Below are 16,808 nucleotides of genomic sequence, written 5' to 3'. Positions count from 1 at the left end.
ATGACATAAATTGACTCACCACACTCACTGAAAAAGCAATATCTGGACGGGTTACTGTGAGGTATTTTAACTTTCCAACTATCTGTCTGTATCTCTCTGGATCACCAAACATCTCTCCATCCTTAGCATTCAATCTCACATTAGGAACCATAGGAGTGTCACAAGGCTTAGTCTCACTTAGACCCATTTCGGTCAACACATCTAATACATACTTGCATCGAGAGAGAAAAATCAATTTCTTGCTTCGAGAAACCTCGACTCCCAGAAAATACCTTAAAGTGCCCAAGTCTTTTGTGTGAAATTTGGAAGCCAAAAAGTTTTTCAAACTTTGAATGCCAACATCATCACTGTTAGTGATTACAATGTCATCAACATAAACAACCAAAAGAATGATGCCAGAACTAAATTGCTTATAAAAGACAGAATGATCATAAGCACTCTTATGTAAACCAAACTGAGTCACCACTTCGCTAAACCTCCCAAACTATGCCTGTGGAGATTGCTTTAAGCCATATAGAGATTTCCTTAGTTTGCATATCTTTCCTGACTCCCCCTGAGCAACAAACCCCGGAGGTTGCTCCATGTAAATCTCTTCAAGAAGATCACCATGTAAAAAGACATTTTCTACATCAAGTTGGTGAAGAGGCCAACAATATGAAGCTGCAAGAGAGATGAATAGTCGGACATAGGTCATTTTAGCCATTGGGGAGAATGTCTCCGAATAATCAATACCATACGTCTGGGCATAACCCTTAGCAACCAATCGAACTTTCAATCGAGCCACAGTCCCATCGGGATTAGCCTTCACTGTGAAAAATCATTTGCACCCAATAGCCTTTTTATTTTCAGGCAACTCCATTGGAACCCATGTATCATTATGTTCTAGAGCCAACATCTCTTCCATAGCCCTTCGTCACCCATCATGAGTAATTGCTTCAGACACAGAGTTGGGAACAGACATAGAGTCTAAAGAGGCAATAAAAGATTTGGAAGATGAAGACAGAGAGTGATAGGAAACAAATGAGGAGATAGGATAGGTACAAGAGCGCTTACCTTTACGAAAGCAATGGGAAGCTCTTGATCATGGTTAGAGGAAGGAGGAACCGGATCCAAGGGCAAGGCAGTCGATAGAGGCAGTGGATTAGATGTTGCTGCAGGTGTCTCATGCTGCTGGTAAACCCTACGAGAGTATACCTGGGTGATAGGAAGACGAGATAGTAGAGGACTATGATGGGTAATGTTGTAAACAAGAAGATCATCAGGGGTGGCTTCAAGAGAAGTAGATGAAGTGGAGGACTCAACATATGAAGTGGTTTCAAAAAAGGAAACATCAGCTGAGATAAGGTACTTATCTAGTGTTGGAAACTATGTATATGTAGTGCAAAGGGTATATATGTAATTGCTGAGTGTGTGTATATATTTTAGTTAGGTTGTACTGTTGATATACAAGGAATATAGAAAATGAAACATGGTATCAGAGCTCCTGGACGATGCGTGAACCCTTAAACTTTAAACCCATTTCCTTGTTTTTGTTTTTTGGCGACCCAGTCCTTCGTTTTTGTTTTCCGATGACCGGCGATCTCCGGTGACGTCTTTGTCCATGGTTTCTCTCTCTCCAGCGACGTTTGCCCTTAGCTTCTCTTTTTTTGAAGACGTCTAAATCTGTTCTTCGTTGTTCTTTGTTCCCCTGATCTCTCCGGCGACCTCTGTTATCTCCGGTGACCTTCGTTTCATTTCTCTTTTTCCAGCGACTGCTCTTCATTTTTCTTTGTTCCTTTATTATCTCCAGCGCCCTCTGTTTTCTTCGGCGACAACTCTTTGTTCCTCTGTTATCTCCAGCGACCTTTGTTTCTCTTTTTTGGCGAATGTTGATTCTGTTCCAGTCTTTCTTCTCTTCTGTTGTTTGGTGCAGTGAACGTGGAGTTGTTGTGAATCATTTTTGGCTATCCTTTTGTGTTGACTTGGAGTTGTTGTGAATCCTAGTTGTTTGAGATTGGGATGTTGTTTTGTTTGCTTGGGTTGTTTGGTATTGAGAGTGGGATTGTTGAGATTGTTGTGAATCCTGGTTGTTTGGTGTTGAGATTTTTGTGAATCTATGGAGTTGAGAGTTATTTGCTTGACAGTATGGCAGAGGACGGTAAGAAGATGGTGATTGAAATTTTCACTTACTCTACCAAAATTACTGATCGGAAGTTATTGGGAAAAATGAATTATATTCAATGGAAGCGGATTATCCGACGATATGTGTCCAGCATTGATATGTGAGACCATTTAATCAAGGATCCACCTGAGGAAACAGAAAGTGATAATAAAACTCGAAAAAAATGGCTCATGGAAGATGATAAGCTCTTCAATCAGATTCAGAACACTCTCGATTCGTCCGTGGATGATGTGATTGGTCACTGTGATACAGTCAAGGAGTTATGGGAGTATCTAGAGTTCTTGTATGCTGGTAAACAAGACCTGTCTCATGCCCATGAATTGTTATTGAAGATCTATCGAGCAAATATGCAAGAGAAGACGTTGCTCGAATATTATATAGAGATAAAACAAGCCTTTGAAGATAAAATGGCTATGTTTCTTGTCCCTACTGATGTGAAGATGATGCAAGTACAAGAAGAACAAGTGGTAGTGCAATGTTTTCTGGCTGGATTGAGACCATAAATTGAGATAGCTCGTACACAACTTCTTACTAGTGAGACACTCTTCCCTCTCTTACGGATGTCTTTGCTCGACTTCTCAAAGTTAGTAAAGGGGAAGATCGAGGAGTGTCTAAGGACAAAGAAACCCTTAAGGATCCTAATGTTGATCGTGCGGCCCTAGCTAGCATGAAGTCTGGTGATGGCAAAGGTAACAGAGGGACAAGTCATGATATCGGGAACAATCGTGGTAATGGCCCTCGTACTTGCTTTCACTGTGGTACTGAGGGTCACGTAAAAAAAAATTGTTTGAAGCTTCATGGCAGGCCCCTGAATCGGGAATAACCCAAGAATATGCACTTGAGGGGCCAAACACTTTAGGAGGAAAAGAGAATAAAGGATGTGATGGAAAAAGGATGGAGAACGGGATTTGACCACCCAAAACAAAAGAAGGCATGCGATTGATCAAGTGACATGTTGTAAAGATAACATCTGCCCAAAATTCTATAGAGACTTCCATATGAAAAAGGAGAGTACGAGCGACTTCTAATAAATGACGATTTTTGCGCTCAATAACTCCATTTTGCTGAGGTGTATAAACACATGATGATTGATGAATAATACCTCTAGTAGACAAAAAAGAGGAGAAAGGAGTAGAAAAATATTCTTTAGCATTATCACTTCTGATAATTTTAATAGATGAAGTAAATTGATTTTGTGTTTCAGCATAAAACTTACAAAATATGGACAATAATTCAGAATGATTTTTCATAAAGTACAACCAAGTTACACGTGAAAAATCATCCACAAAAATAACAAAGTATCGATATCCAGACTTAGACAACACAGGGCAAGGACCCCAAACATCAGGGTGTACAACATAAAAAAGAGCTATGGCTCTTTTGTTTATCCCAGGGCTATAGGATACTCTCTGGTGTTTTCCAAACTAACACGCCTCACACTCAAGTTGTGACATTGACCTTACACTAGGACACAACCTTTTCAAAATGGAAAGGGGAGGATGACCAAGGCGACCATGTAATATAGGTAGAGATGAATCACTGGTACACGCAATAGGTTGAGAGACAGGAGTGGAGACATCATCGAGCATATACAGGCCACCTGATACATGACCCCTACCAATAATTTGCCTCGTTCCAAGATCCTGAAATATACAATGAGTAAGAAAAAAGTAAACACCACAATTGAATGCATTAGTAATTTGACTAACAAATAAAAGATTAAAGGGAAAATGAGGAAGGCACAAGACAGAGGAGATAGACATAGATTTGTTGAGATGGGCAGTACCACATCCAATAATAGGTGCAGTAGACTCGTTAGCTAAGGTAACCGAAGACAAATTGGGAGAAGGTGTAAATGAGGAGAGAATACCCGTATCGCCCGTCATATGGTGGGCAACACCAGAATCAATGACCTAGTTACTACTAGAAGTAGACAAACAGGTTGTAGGATTACCTAACTGGGTTAATGCAGTGGTAGTCGATGGGATGGATGACTAGGAGCAAGAATTCTGAGTGAGATGAGCATATTCTACTGCAGAGATAGTAATCTGTGATTGGGTAGGTAAGAGACCATCTTGAGTTGCAACATGAGCAAACTTCTGAGTGCCTTGCATATTCAGGGGCTTGCTATGGAGCTTCCAATAATATTTTTTTACGTGACCCTTAGCACCACAGTGAAAGCAAGTATGAGGGCCATTATCACGATTGTTCTCAGTATCACGACTTGTCCCTTTGTTACCTTTTCCATCACTCGACTTCATGCTAGCTAGGGCTGCATGATCAACATTAGAATCGTTAAGGGTTTCTTTGTCCTTAGACACTCCTCGATCTTCCCCCTTACTAACTCTGAGAAGTTGAGCAAGGACATCTATAAGAGAGGGGAGTGTCTCACCGGTAAGAAGTTGTGTACGAGTTATCTCATATTCTGGTCTCAACTCAGCCAGAAAACATTGCACTACCACTTGTTCTTCTTGTGCTTGCATCATCTTCATATCAGTAGGGACAAGAAACATAGCCCTTTTATCTTTAAAGGCTTGTTTTATCTCTGTATAATATTCGAGCAACGTCTTCTCTTGCATATTTGCTCGATAGATCTTCAATAACAATTCATGAGCATGAGACAGGTCTTGTTTACCAGCATACAAGAACTCTAGATACTCCCATAACTCCTTGACTGTATCACAGTGACCAATCACATCATCCACGGATGAATCGAGAGTGTTCTGAATCTGATTGAAGAGCTTATCATCTTCCATGAGCCATTTTTTTCGAGTTTTATTATCACTTTCTGTTTCCTCAGGTGGATCCTTGATTAAATGGTCTCCCATATCAATGCTGGACACATATCGTCGGATAATCCCCTTCTATTGAATATAATTCCTTTTTTCTAATAACTTCCGATTAGTAATTTTGGTGGAGGAAGTGACAATTTCAATCACCATCTTCTTACCTCCTCTGCCATATTATCTAGCAAATAACTCTCAACTCAATTGATTCACAACAATCTCAGCACCAAACAACCAGGATTCACAAAAACTCCAAGCCAACACAAAAGGATCAGTAATGCTAGACTTACCGACCTAACTACCGACTTTGACATACCGACCCAGCTACCTAACTACCTAAATCTCAAAATTCGACTCAATTCGCATGAGTCGGTATGTCAAAGTCGGTAGTTGGGTCAGTAAGTCTAGCATTACTGCAAAAGGATAGCCAAAAATGATTCACAACAACTCCACGTTCACTGCACCAAACAACAACAGAGAAGAGGGACTGGAACAGAATCAGCATTCGCTTGAAAAAGAGAAACAAAGGTCGCCGGAGATAACAGAGGAACAAAGAACAGTCGCCGGAAAAAGAGAAACAAAGGTCGCTGGAGATAACAGAGGTCGCCAGAGAGATTTGGGGAACAAAGAACAGATTCAGACGTTGTCGGAAAAAGAAAAGCTAAGGGCAGACGTCGCCGGACAGAGAGAAACCATGGACAAAGACGTCACCGGAGATCGCCGAAAAACAGAAACGAAGGATTGGGTCGCCGGAAAACAGTAACAAGGAAATGGGTTTAAGGTTTAAGGCTTCATGCGTCGTCTAGGAGCTCTGATACTATGTTCCATTTTCTATGTTCCTTGTATATCAATAGTACAACCTAACTAAAATATATACACACACTCAGCAATTACATATATACCCTTTACACTATATATACATAGTTTCCAACAGTGATATTGATGATGAAGCAGTTGATTTCTTGTAACTGATTATAGTTAACATTTTTTCTATTACCCAAATGAAAATTGATATTTAAATAATTGAAAGGAAAAACACTATATTTTGAGAGAATCAACCACACAATCACCTAGTTCATCAAAATCTACGGTGAAATATGTGTCTGGATAACTCAAGTGGCCAGTCTTTTATTTTTATTCATTAAAAAATTTACGTAAAGTTGGGCCATTATAGGTTATTAGCATACTAACGTGTTATTGCCTCTTGTTTTACTCAAAACATATTTCTTTTGTCATCATCATTTACCTAATATAGTTGCTACCTTTTGCAACAGGGATGGAATTCTATGGAGACAGTAATTTCAGCTGAAAGGCTGGCCCTGACCCTACAATCAACTGGCAGCTTAAGAGAAGCACAAGAACTTTTTGAAAGGTACATTGTTAATCATATAGTGAACAACAAAAGTGATTATCAATTGGCTAAATAAATAGGAACAGGAATAAAAAGAGTTCTTACATAATTCCTTATAGGTGTCTTGATGCACGGAAAAGCTTACTTCCTCCCAACCATATTCAGGTATGCTGTTTTGACACATAACTCCTAAAATTATTTTGGCACTATTATAGAATGCGAACTTGATTAAATCAGAGAAAGTAGAAACAGAGAGAGAGAAATGATTGATTGGTACAAGAGTATATTTCAATTGTATTAGAATGTTTGAAAAGATGGTATACTGTTAAGAGGCAAATCAAATGCAAAAGACAACTACTTTGGCATCATGTAAACTTGCTAATATTACATAAGGTGTACACACTGCATAATCAGTTCTCTATCTCTCCACTAAACCTCCGAAGATGGAAATCAGCGAGGAGAAAAATCACACAAGAATTGAAAGGGAAGGACAAATAGAAGAAATGGGAGAAATATTGAAGAAATGGAGGAAACAATAGAAATTAATCTTAATTTAATTCATCATCCTGTCTAAAAGAAAATCAATTTAATACCCTCTATCTATAGAGGTCAAACCCTAGTTCAACAAAAGTCTAATTACTAAAAAATAAAAAGGTATAAAAAGACCTTGAAATCAATCCCCAAAATAAATAAAATAAAAGACTAAATTAATGTTGCATCCATATCTATGTTTAACATAAGTAATTTTCAAAATTCTATGTACACTGTGTCTTCTTTTTACTTCTAATTTTTTTCACATTAAGACTAATAAGAGTTCAGGATTAACTCCGGCATTGTGTGTGGCTGTTTTCTATAGTATTTATAATTTTCTAAAGTATTCAGTTTTACTGTTATTAGATGAATTAGTATGTTTATTTTAAATTTATTGTGAGATTTTGATGCCACATTTTGCTTCTAGTGTTATTTGACTAGGAATTGGCAATTCTTTTGAGTTGATAATAATTGTTAATAATGGCACATATATGACGAGACTTGCTGCAGATTAGCGCCAACATGCTTCACATTGCCAGGGTAGCAATGCTAAATTCCAACCAATTAAGGAAGAGGCACGTTTCTGAAGCAATTGGTGAGCTTGACCGAGCGAAAGAACTATTAGACAATTCGATAAGGTTTGTTGATTTTATTTCATATAAATAACTAATAAAAAAATTAGAAACTTGAGATGGTTTGCAAATTAATAGAACTTATATTTTTACAGTACCTTCTGAACTAGTACCCTATATATGTTAAAAGTTCGCAACAAACTCACATTTATTAGCTTGTGGCTGTAGTGCGTGATTATGACCATTATTATTGCAGTGTTTTTGAGACAAGTTCTACTTGTAGTCACCCTATCTTTCACGATTGAGATAAAATGGTAAATAAAGGAATAGTCAAGTCTCTTTAGCTGGAGTGTAAGGAAATTAAATGAAGCACAGAAGAGGAACATATGCGGGTGCTAGCATTAAAGAGAGTTGTCATTAATGATTAAGTCTATCAAATTAGAGTCTTGCAGCTCTTGGGATAATTGATTTATTAGCTTTCTTTCTCAGTTTTTTTTTTTTTTCTTTTTCTGGATTTGTTTTGGATGCCTTCAATTTTAGACTCTAAAGTTTACCCTTAGGGGATGCTTTTTTGTGTCATTTCAATGTGAGGACAAATACCCAACAGGAAAGGCTAAATCCCAATATCACTAGAGACTCCTTCACCATCCATATGGAATGATCTATCGTCCTTTAACCTCAAACCAACCTTAACTATTCAATGTTGGACTCACAGGAGATTGCATTATATGTATGTCTTAATCACACAGTCACGTTTTAGAGTCCTCTAATGTTAAAGACCTTTACAAAACTAATGCTCCATCATGTTTCACTTGTTTAGATGAATTAATAATGATGTGTAGTAATTAATCTCTTTTCTTTCTTTCTTTTATTTTTTTTTATTTTTTTTTTAATTGAAGTTTCCTCAGACATATTCAAGATAAAGGTGAATTTGGTTCAGAGTTGTCAGTTCCTTTTTTATTTTTATTTTTAGACTTTATCTTGATGTTGTGTATATTCTTACTAAATATGTTGTTCTTTCTCCATGATAGGATAGCACGCCATGTTTTAAGTAAATCAATGAAACAGAAAGGTGAAAAGCACAATTATGGAGCAGACAGAGAAACTATAAGAGATAGGCGTGCCACATTGGTCATACTGGTTAGCTCTCTTGCAAAGAATTCTTTAAATTTTGAATTATGATTCTGGCATTGGTAGTTAAACAAGTTGTTGTAGAGGTTCTGGTAATATTTGTTTTAGTTGTTTCATCTTAAATTGTCATGCTAATCTAATATTGATTTCTGTCTCTGCATTTTATACACTAGGGTTTTGCATCTATTAGAGTCTGCAAATAAAATGTGTGAAGAACTCGTGAATTCATGTATTTGTTCTCTCTTTCTTTTTTGGCAAATGAAAATTTGTCATTTCAAGAAAAAACTTTGCCTTCAAAATTCTGTGTCTGTGTTGGAAACTTCAACCAATTGAGTATCTGAGAGTCCCATATTAGCTACTGTATTGGCTGCTGTAGTTCTCTCCCAATTTCCGCTAGGAAGCTAGCTTGATTTCTTGCCTTGTTATGAAACAATTGCTGACAGTGGAAAACGTATTAAATAAATAAAACTGACTTGAAAGCATATAATTTGGATCCAAAGAATATGTAAATTCAAATTTATGACATTATCAAATATGTATTCTTGATAAATTTTTTCCAAAAGAGTGCTGATGGACCATGGTTGTGTTTGCAGTTACAATCACTTCAAGCTCTTGGGCTTCTGGAGATCACAAAGCAAGAGATACAGGAGACAGAGGTTAGTATACAAGTTTTATGATATTCTAACTGCTGGCAAATAGAGTCGTCAATACTACAATGTGATATTAAAGGCATTGTGTTTATATTATATATAAGTACTAATACATCGTATTTGCTGAGGATGTGCACATGTAAAGTTATTTGATGAAGTTTCTACTATATCTGGGAGGTATTGATACTTAGTGTTCTGTAGGCCTTGGATAAGAATGACAATCTTTAAATGAAGGTGATGTAATCCATATCCAGTGGCCTTTTCTTTTATTAATACCTTTCTGTATTGTAAAATATACTTGTTTGTTTATGGAAATTTTGGATATGAATTTCTTTGAAGTAGGAGAGACAAGACCCAAGAAAGCCAACATTTATGGTGGTACTACTGGAGTATTTCTAAACTCTCATCATTTAGGAGCTTACATTTCTCCGTCTCTGAACTTTTTGTGACGACAAAAGAGCTTCTTGTAACCAATTCTCTCTATGGTTTATAACTGCTATATACAGTTCAGAAAAAGAGTTGGGTATCTTATGCTAGATCCTTATTCGTGAGAGACATCACCCAACTATTTTTTGGGGTTTAGTGATTAGCAAGCATATGTGAAGTGTACTAGTGTAGGAGGAGCAGAATGTGATTGATAAAAAATACCATTGCTTGTAACTAATTGTAATCATTTTGGAAGCAGCTGCACAAAGATGTGCTCTATGATGCAGTGAAAATCACTTGTCTAGATCCAAACAAAATTTTGAAAACCTTTAAAAGATAAGTCCCAAGCTAGTTGTTTGGGAGGAGTGCATTTAGATCTTGTTCTTGTTGTTTCCTCGTCTATTGTTTAATTTAGAAAAAAAATTTGGTACTCTCATCATTTATTTTGGCTATATCCTTAATGCTAGTTATTTCTTCAGTTTCAAATGAAATCCAATAAGGAGCTTCCTTGGTTTTGGGGCTTAAACTTGCATATCTCGAGCGAGCTTTAGAGTCCTATTCCTTGAACAATCCTTTTAAACATGACTTTTGCTTCGGGGATATGTCATAGTAAACCTTATCTAAATAATGTATTCTCACCAGATGGCTCTTGATTTTCACATAGAAGTTATGGAAAAAAGGTGATTGCTGCTTAGGTCATTTCTCCTAAAAAATCTATCACTTTTTATTTATTTATTTATTTATTTTTATTGACCATCATTTTCTTATAGTAAAATAAATTGCAAAATCCACATCACCAAGGGTTTTGCCTTCAAGAACTCCAGGAGCTTGACCCCTATAAACCACTTGGTCTCTCAACATCCATTGCCTTTAATAAGAAGTAATTTTTTTTTTTTTTTTTTTCTGGTAATATCTGGTTTGCAATTGCAGAATGTTCTTCTTGACATATTCATTGATGCAAGCCTAACTGAAATGCAGAATCATATAAATTTTACCGGAGAAGTTGAAATTGCTTATTTTCTTTGTCATTAGAATTTGGAAGAAATGACCATCTATTTGTCCAAGCTCGTAATTGTTCTTGTTTGTCATTTAATTTATTTATTAATTCATTTCGTTATGGTATGCAAAATAGTGATAATGCTTCCTCTGTGACAGCTAAAGGAAAATTTGCCTTTTCATGAGGCTGAAAGTGTACTATTTGAATGCATTGCTGCTTACAAAGAGGTAAGTTTTCTGGTGACCTCTCAAACTATGTGCATTGTCTTGATAGGTCACTTCAATCCAGATCTCTTCTATATTCATCGTATCATCTGAATGAGGATTTGACATTACAATCTGCTCGGTGCATATTAATGGTGTTTATTGTGAACCTGCTGATTTGAGAACAGAGCAAATCCAAAGAGGTGGTTAAATTTTTGTTAGAGCTTAAATATACTATTTTTCAATCCTTATATATTTTCTTAAACTATTAGTTCAAGTAATAACTTAACACGACATCAAAATTGAGATAACCAAGTCTATTGTATAAAATCCCCTAGGACAACCTAGATTATTTAAATGATAAAAAGTTCTTTTTCTGACTAGGATTTTATTTGTGGTGTAGTCGTGTTTGGTTCACATGTGAGCGTGTTGGACTTTACCTATAAGGTTAAGCTTTTAGGTTAAATGGTAACTTAACAAATATAAATTATAATATATTAACACCTTAAGGTTGCTTTGACTATAAACGTTGAAGAGAGTTATAACTTTTTCTTAGTAGCATCTCCAAGTTCGTTCCATCATTTTGAATTATAGTTTATTTTCTTGATTTTGCCCTCCCAGAAAATTATATCTTCTGATTGCTGGCTACTAGGTCTACTGTTTTCCAATAATTTGATGAAGCATTATAACCCTACTGGGATAAACATTGTGATTGATTTTGTTGAAATAAACAACTCTCTCATTTTTTGGTTGGAGTATGAAATTCCCAGATTGGCAGGCTTGTGTATGCTGAAATTTAGAAAATAATGATTAACCTAGATTTGCGTTCTTCGCAGTTCGCAACAGAGGAGTCAATTAGTGATTCTCCAGAAGTGAAGGCAGAGTATCTTTCATGTCTGAAACATCTTTCCAATTTAATGGGTGACGCCAATGTTCGGGGGACACACAATTCTAGGGAAGCTACTTTGCAAGAATTGAAAGAGGAAATCAAGCATTTAGAACTTGAAACTTCTCCCAATAGAAGATATAAACACTAAAACTGTGGCCAATTTCGGTATAACCGGAGGTTACAGCTGGAGAACGATCATCTATTTGTTTGCTTGAAGTAACTGGTTCAGTCCCTCTGTGACGTGCATACAAAAATTAGGGCGAGGAGGTTCAATTCAATTTGTAAGCTATACCATACATAAAATAAGAAGAGTAATGCTACATTTATACTATCCATTACATCATTTTTATTACATCATCACCATTTTATTAATAATTATTTTATTATAATATTAAAATTTTAAAATAATTAAAATTTTGTGTAAATGTGGGATATGTCACATCATGGTGTAATGAAAATGATATAATGCGTAGTGTAGATGTAGCATTACTCAAATAAGAATGGTCAGGGTAGTGTTGTTTCCTTTTCTTAGCCATTTTCCCGGAATTTTCTTGGTAACTCTGTACAATGTCTTGAATTCAATTTTATAGATGAGAAGTTAAAGATTTTAAACATGGTTGTCAAATTGCGTATAATATCGTGTAGCAAAAACCTAATTTTTTGAATTGTGTATCGTATTGTATCGTAGCATACACATTTTTCAAAAAAATAAATAAAATAATAAAAATTTTATAAAAATTAATATAATCTTTATGATTAATTAAGGAATTTTGTGGTATTATTAACTTTAAATTATAGTATTACATTATCAAAATTAATAATCTATATCATTTTCTTTCAACCATTCATATCATTTCTAATATCAATGTCAATATCTGTATCTCCACTAGTGTTATTATTATCACGTAAAAGTAGGTAACACATATTCCTTTTCACTTTCTTCATGTAAAGTGGGTAAATTTAGGCAGGTTTTAGTGAACTCGGTTGGGTGACTCGATCCGAATTTTTTTTTGAGCCTTCGACCCAATTTAATAAAGTCATATCAACTTGTATCAATATTTTTAAGGATATGAATGGATACGTATCGTATCATAGGACACATATTAACGTATCGAAAGGCTTAGGATACATTCTCTGATACATATCGTTGGTGACTCGTATCAAATCATATTGTAAGATATATATTCCGTATTGTAAGATACTAATAACAATGATTTTAAATTTGTTTTCCAAGGCTTAAAAATAAATTATGAGTTAATTTTAGTGTTTCCAGATGGCAACGGGCCACAACCTGGAAAAAAACAGATCATTTAACATATGAGGACTCAAAACTCATTAATTAAATTATGAGTTTCCTCTTCTTGTTCAGATATGAACATGTGTATATAAGTTAAATCTTTTAAATGCAAAGATTTGTTACCATAAACTAATATTTTCTGAAGAAGCTTCATTTATTAGAAAGAATAACCAATCAATGTTATGCCTAAAGGATGGATGTTTAATGGGCACTCACCCTTTTTAGAAGCACATGCACCGTTTAATTTCTTTGTTTCCTCTTCAAGCGTCATAACCGTTATAATATATATATATATCATATCCTTTGTTTCACCTTCCTTCTACAAAAAACTACGTTGACAACAGAGTCAAAACACATTCCACAGTACACAACACTGCGACACACAATTATCCTATAAGGTTTCTCCCTCCCTTCTCTCTGAATTTTTTTGTTTATTATCTGTTCATATTCAAAGTTTGTGATTTCGTATGGTTGGGTTCCGTCCACTTCTTCATTTATTTAATCACTCCATGCTGGAGTGTGTACATATCTGTTATATATGGTGATAACCGTCCCTGCTGTGCTTATTAGAAAAGGTCATTAGGAATGAATTTTAAGTTTGGTCATGGACAGAATCGCCAAGAAAGGTGAAGATAACTTAAAATATACAGAGGTCTGGAATTTGTACCTGTAAGTCATCAATACTATAAACCAAGAAAATGACTTTTGGTTACGTCTGTGTTTTATTCTTCATCTTCTGCATGTCCTTTTCGTCTACTTGGTTACAATTCGCCGTTTATTATTTATATTTTTCTATCATGCTCTGCCCAGAAACAGAGCATCACAAATTCATGGGAATTCTCGGCAATTCACAAAAAAGTTTGAAATTTCTTTGCAGTTGAATAATTACACTGTATTTTGCATAGAAGAGAAATATCAGAATTGAGGCTTTTTTTTTTTTTGTTTTTCTGGTCATTTAGAACAAATAAATTAACTCATAATTTGTGAGATGTTCCATGTTGTTCTTTTTTGTGTTTAATTATATATGTCACGATCCATTATATATATATATATATATTTATATATATGATATTTTATTTTTCCTTTTTAATTGTCATTTTCATATTCTCAGACTGCTTTACTTGCACTCAAGTTTTCGTTTCCTTGTCCTATAAAATGTCCTTGTTCATTCTTTTTCTCGCCGTAGAAGAGAAGCTTGAATGTGTAAATTTTTGATATAAGAACAAAGGCAGATTTTTAGCATGCATAAATTACTGGAAGCATAAATTTATTGAATTTGATCACTGTTTTGCAGGTTTCATATACTGGAAAAATTTATAGAGAATATCAAATGGGTTGTCCTCCTCATCTTCTGTTGCTGTTAATTTTATTCTTTATTCCACCAAGTGCCAGTCATGGGTTGGTTTTCTTCTGGCACTTCTGCAGAGAAAACTCAAGCTGACGATTTCCCTTCACGGATGAAAGATAATTCCAATGGTTTTGTTGCTGAATTCTCTGTAAAGGGCTTTTACAACGAGAAGGGAAAGCAGCTTGTTGAAGAAGCTAAAGGCAAATTGGTTGGCTCAAACACTTGCTGGAAAAATGCTTATAGACATCTCTTTGCTGGTTGCTCGGTGATTATTGCCGCTGAAGAGAAGGTCTAGATTTGCTTGGCATCTCAGTGATTGCTTTCAAAAGGACTCAGGGAGACCTCCATTCCTTACTGTGATCCAAAATCTGCCATGATTAATTGCCTCAAGAAATTAGACGACAAGAGCATAAACTTATCTTGCTTTCTTATTGGAAACCAACTCTATTTGCTATCAGTTACAGTTAAGTACAATTAGTTTATTTCATCGAATTAGGAATTTTTCACTGCTTGAAACAAAGTCTGACAAGCTTTGTTTTGTCATTGCCAGGGCTCATACATTCCAGCATGAAACTGAGAGATTGGTGATGACCTTAGACGTTCCGCGGAACATACAGAAAACAAGCTGGAAATTATAGAAGACAAGTCTGATACTCTATTGCAGAGTTCCAGCAAGATTTATGATTCGTTGGATTCGATTGATCACCGGGTTCAAAGGGTAGTCAAAGTGCAAAGGGTGTACAAGATCATATGGATTTTTGTCGAGGCATTCGGAAGCTGTTTATCACCACCAGAAAAACGCATCTTCTCAAGCGGAGCTACAGAAGGACAAGTGAGAAATGAAGGAAAAGTTTGATGAAGGGATGACATGCTTCATGATGCTCTCGTAATTGGGTGAAGAAGTTGTAGCTTGAGAACAGGCCATTGAAATACAGAAGGAGATCGGCAAAGTTGGAGATGCAATGTTTTCCAGGATGGAAAATCTTCAGAAGAAAGCTGATGATCTTGGGAGCATGGCAGGGGTTTCTATAGATAAACAACAACTACACTTCAGGGTCAATCCACTGCACTTGATGGTCTTCAATTTTTAACCAAATTTCGTCCGAAGCACTTGAAGAGAGCAGGTAAATTGTGAAAAAAAAAAAAAAAAAACTCATTTAGTAAAATTATCGTCAAGTTTATCTAAACATTTCTTGGTTGATGATTACAGAAGAGACTGCAAGAATTAGCTGAATATGGACATAAACAACAGGAAGAGCTTCTTAGAGACAAGCACAGCTCAGAAGTCCATGATCACCTGGTTGAAACTCGAAATCAATATTGGCAGCTCAGGTTTGCATTTCTTATAAGCCTTATGACCCTTAATCGAAGTAAATGTTCGTATTAGTATTGAAATTCCATTTTCATTTTGCAGGAAGCTTTCGAATCAAAGCAAGCTAGCAGTTCATTTCTCTAGATAGCTATCCGCTTTGCAGAAAACCATGCTGTTGGAGTCGCGAGTAATTAAGGCCTTCTTCATCTACTCTGTCTATTTTCATCATCTACATGTTCACCAGTACAAGCAAACATACACCATTAGGCACAGGCTATATATGGGTATGCCCATCATATTCTATTTCAATTATTGTGTATCTGTATCAGTTTCCAGTTCTAAAATTTATTTTTTATTGACAGGCTGTGCCTTACATTCTTGATCGAAGTGTCAATAGTCCGTTCACGACGAATGAATTGAACAACAAACATGGATAATAACTTCAGTTAGATCACTTTTCTGATTATTTCTGCATTGCAGCTTCTACATGCCATTGTTACATACAGTATGAGGAATGAAGAGTTCACAAAAGTTTTGTTTCAAAGACTTATTTATAGATTCTAGAACTGGTAAAACAATGGTTGTTGTTTCGCGAAGATATAATTCTTGAATTATCAGATGCTACAAACCTTGCTTGAAAGGTTAATGCATGCAAAGAAACAAAGAGTTGTCATGGGAGTCGGACTATGATTTGATTAGACTGGCCTTCAGGGATGGATAGAGAATTACCAGAGGAAGCAAATGTTTTGAAGACCCCAATTATTTGATTTCGGATAGTATTCCAGAAGAATCGGAGAGAATTTTATCACAACTTCTTCAATTACAACAAGATACAACTTCGTCCGCGCAGCAACATTGATACTTCTTGTAGGAATGAGATTAGCTATTGTATTGATATTTTTATTTTATCCCATTCATGACTAGATCAATTTACTTGAAATGTAGATTCATACTGAGCAGGAAGCAATTCCAGACTGATTATATGAACTCTCCCAATTCTTTCCATCATTAAACTTAATCTCAACATGGGACACGCGTCCCCTGGTCCACGCACCTGAATGTAATTGCAATTCCTCTGGATTTGACCGTAATATGAATGAATGATGCCACGACCTTACAGAATGTGTGCTTCGCTGTATTTGTGCCAAACGTGT

The 16,808-nt window shown here is 35.8% G+C and overlaps 1 protein-coding gene and 1 pseudogene across 2 annotated transcripts; both read left to right on the top strand.

Annotated features, from left to right (window-relative positions):
* The first annotated feature begins 6,221 nt into the window (after positions 1–6,221).
* Positions 6,222–12,269, top strand: LOC116114993. 2 transcript variants are annotated; one of them, XM_031401134.1, is made up of 8 exons: positions 6,222–6,319; positions 6,418–6,463; positions 7,340–7,467; positions 8,433–8,541; positions 9,126–9,188; positions 10,764–10,832; positions 10,997–11,011; positions 11,645–12,269. In XM_031401134.1, the coding sequence occupies exons 1-8, from the start codon at positions 6,234–6,236 to the stop codon at positions 11,843–11,845; spliced, it is 717 nt and encodes a 238-aa protein (XP_031256994.1). In that variant the 5' UTR covers positions 6,222–6,233; the 3' UTR covers positions 11,846–12,269. The 2 variants fall into 2 exon arrangements, with proteins under 2 accessions (XP_031256994.1, XP_031256995.1); XM_031401135.1 differs by lacking the exon at positions 10,997–11,011.
* A 2,119-nt stretch (positions 12,270–14,388) lies between these two features.
* Positions 14,389–16,172, top strand: LOC116114969 (annotated as a pseudogene).
* Positions 16,173–16,808: the final 636 nt, after the last annotated feature.

Source organism: Pistacia vera, unplaced genomic scaffold (assembly GCF_008641045.1).
Source record: "Pistacia vera cultivar Batoury unplaced genomic scaffold, PisVer_v2 Contig729, whole genome shotgun sequence".
NCBI lineage: Eukaryota > Viridiplantae > Streptophyta > Magnoliopsida > Sapindales > Anacardiaceae > Pistacia > Pistacia vera.
This window is presented reverse-complemented; position numbering and strand designations above follow the sequence as displayed.

Excerpts from the sequence above, each read along its gene's own strand:
- LOC116114993 (XM_031401134.1), top strand. The coding sequence starts at position 6,234 with ATGGAGACAGTAATTTCAGCTGAAAGGCTGGCCCTGACCCTACAATCA. Across the intron at positions 6,320-6,417 it reads GCACAAGAACTTTTTGAAAG|GTGTCTTGATGCACGGAAAA; the intron begins GTACATTGTTAA and ends AATTCCTTATAG. Across the intron at positions 7,468-8,432 it reads CTATTAGACAATTCGATAAG|GATAGCACGCCATGTTTTAA; the intron begins GTTTGTTGATTT and ends TCTCCATGATAG.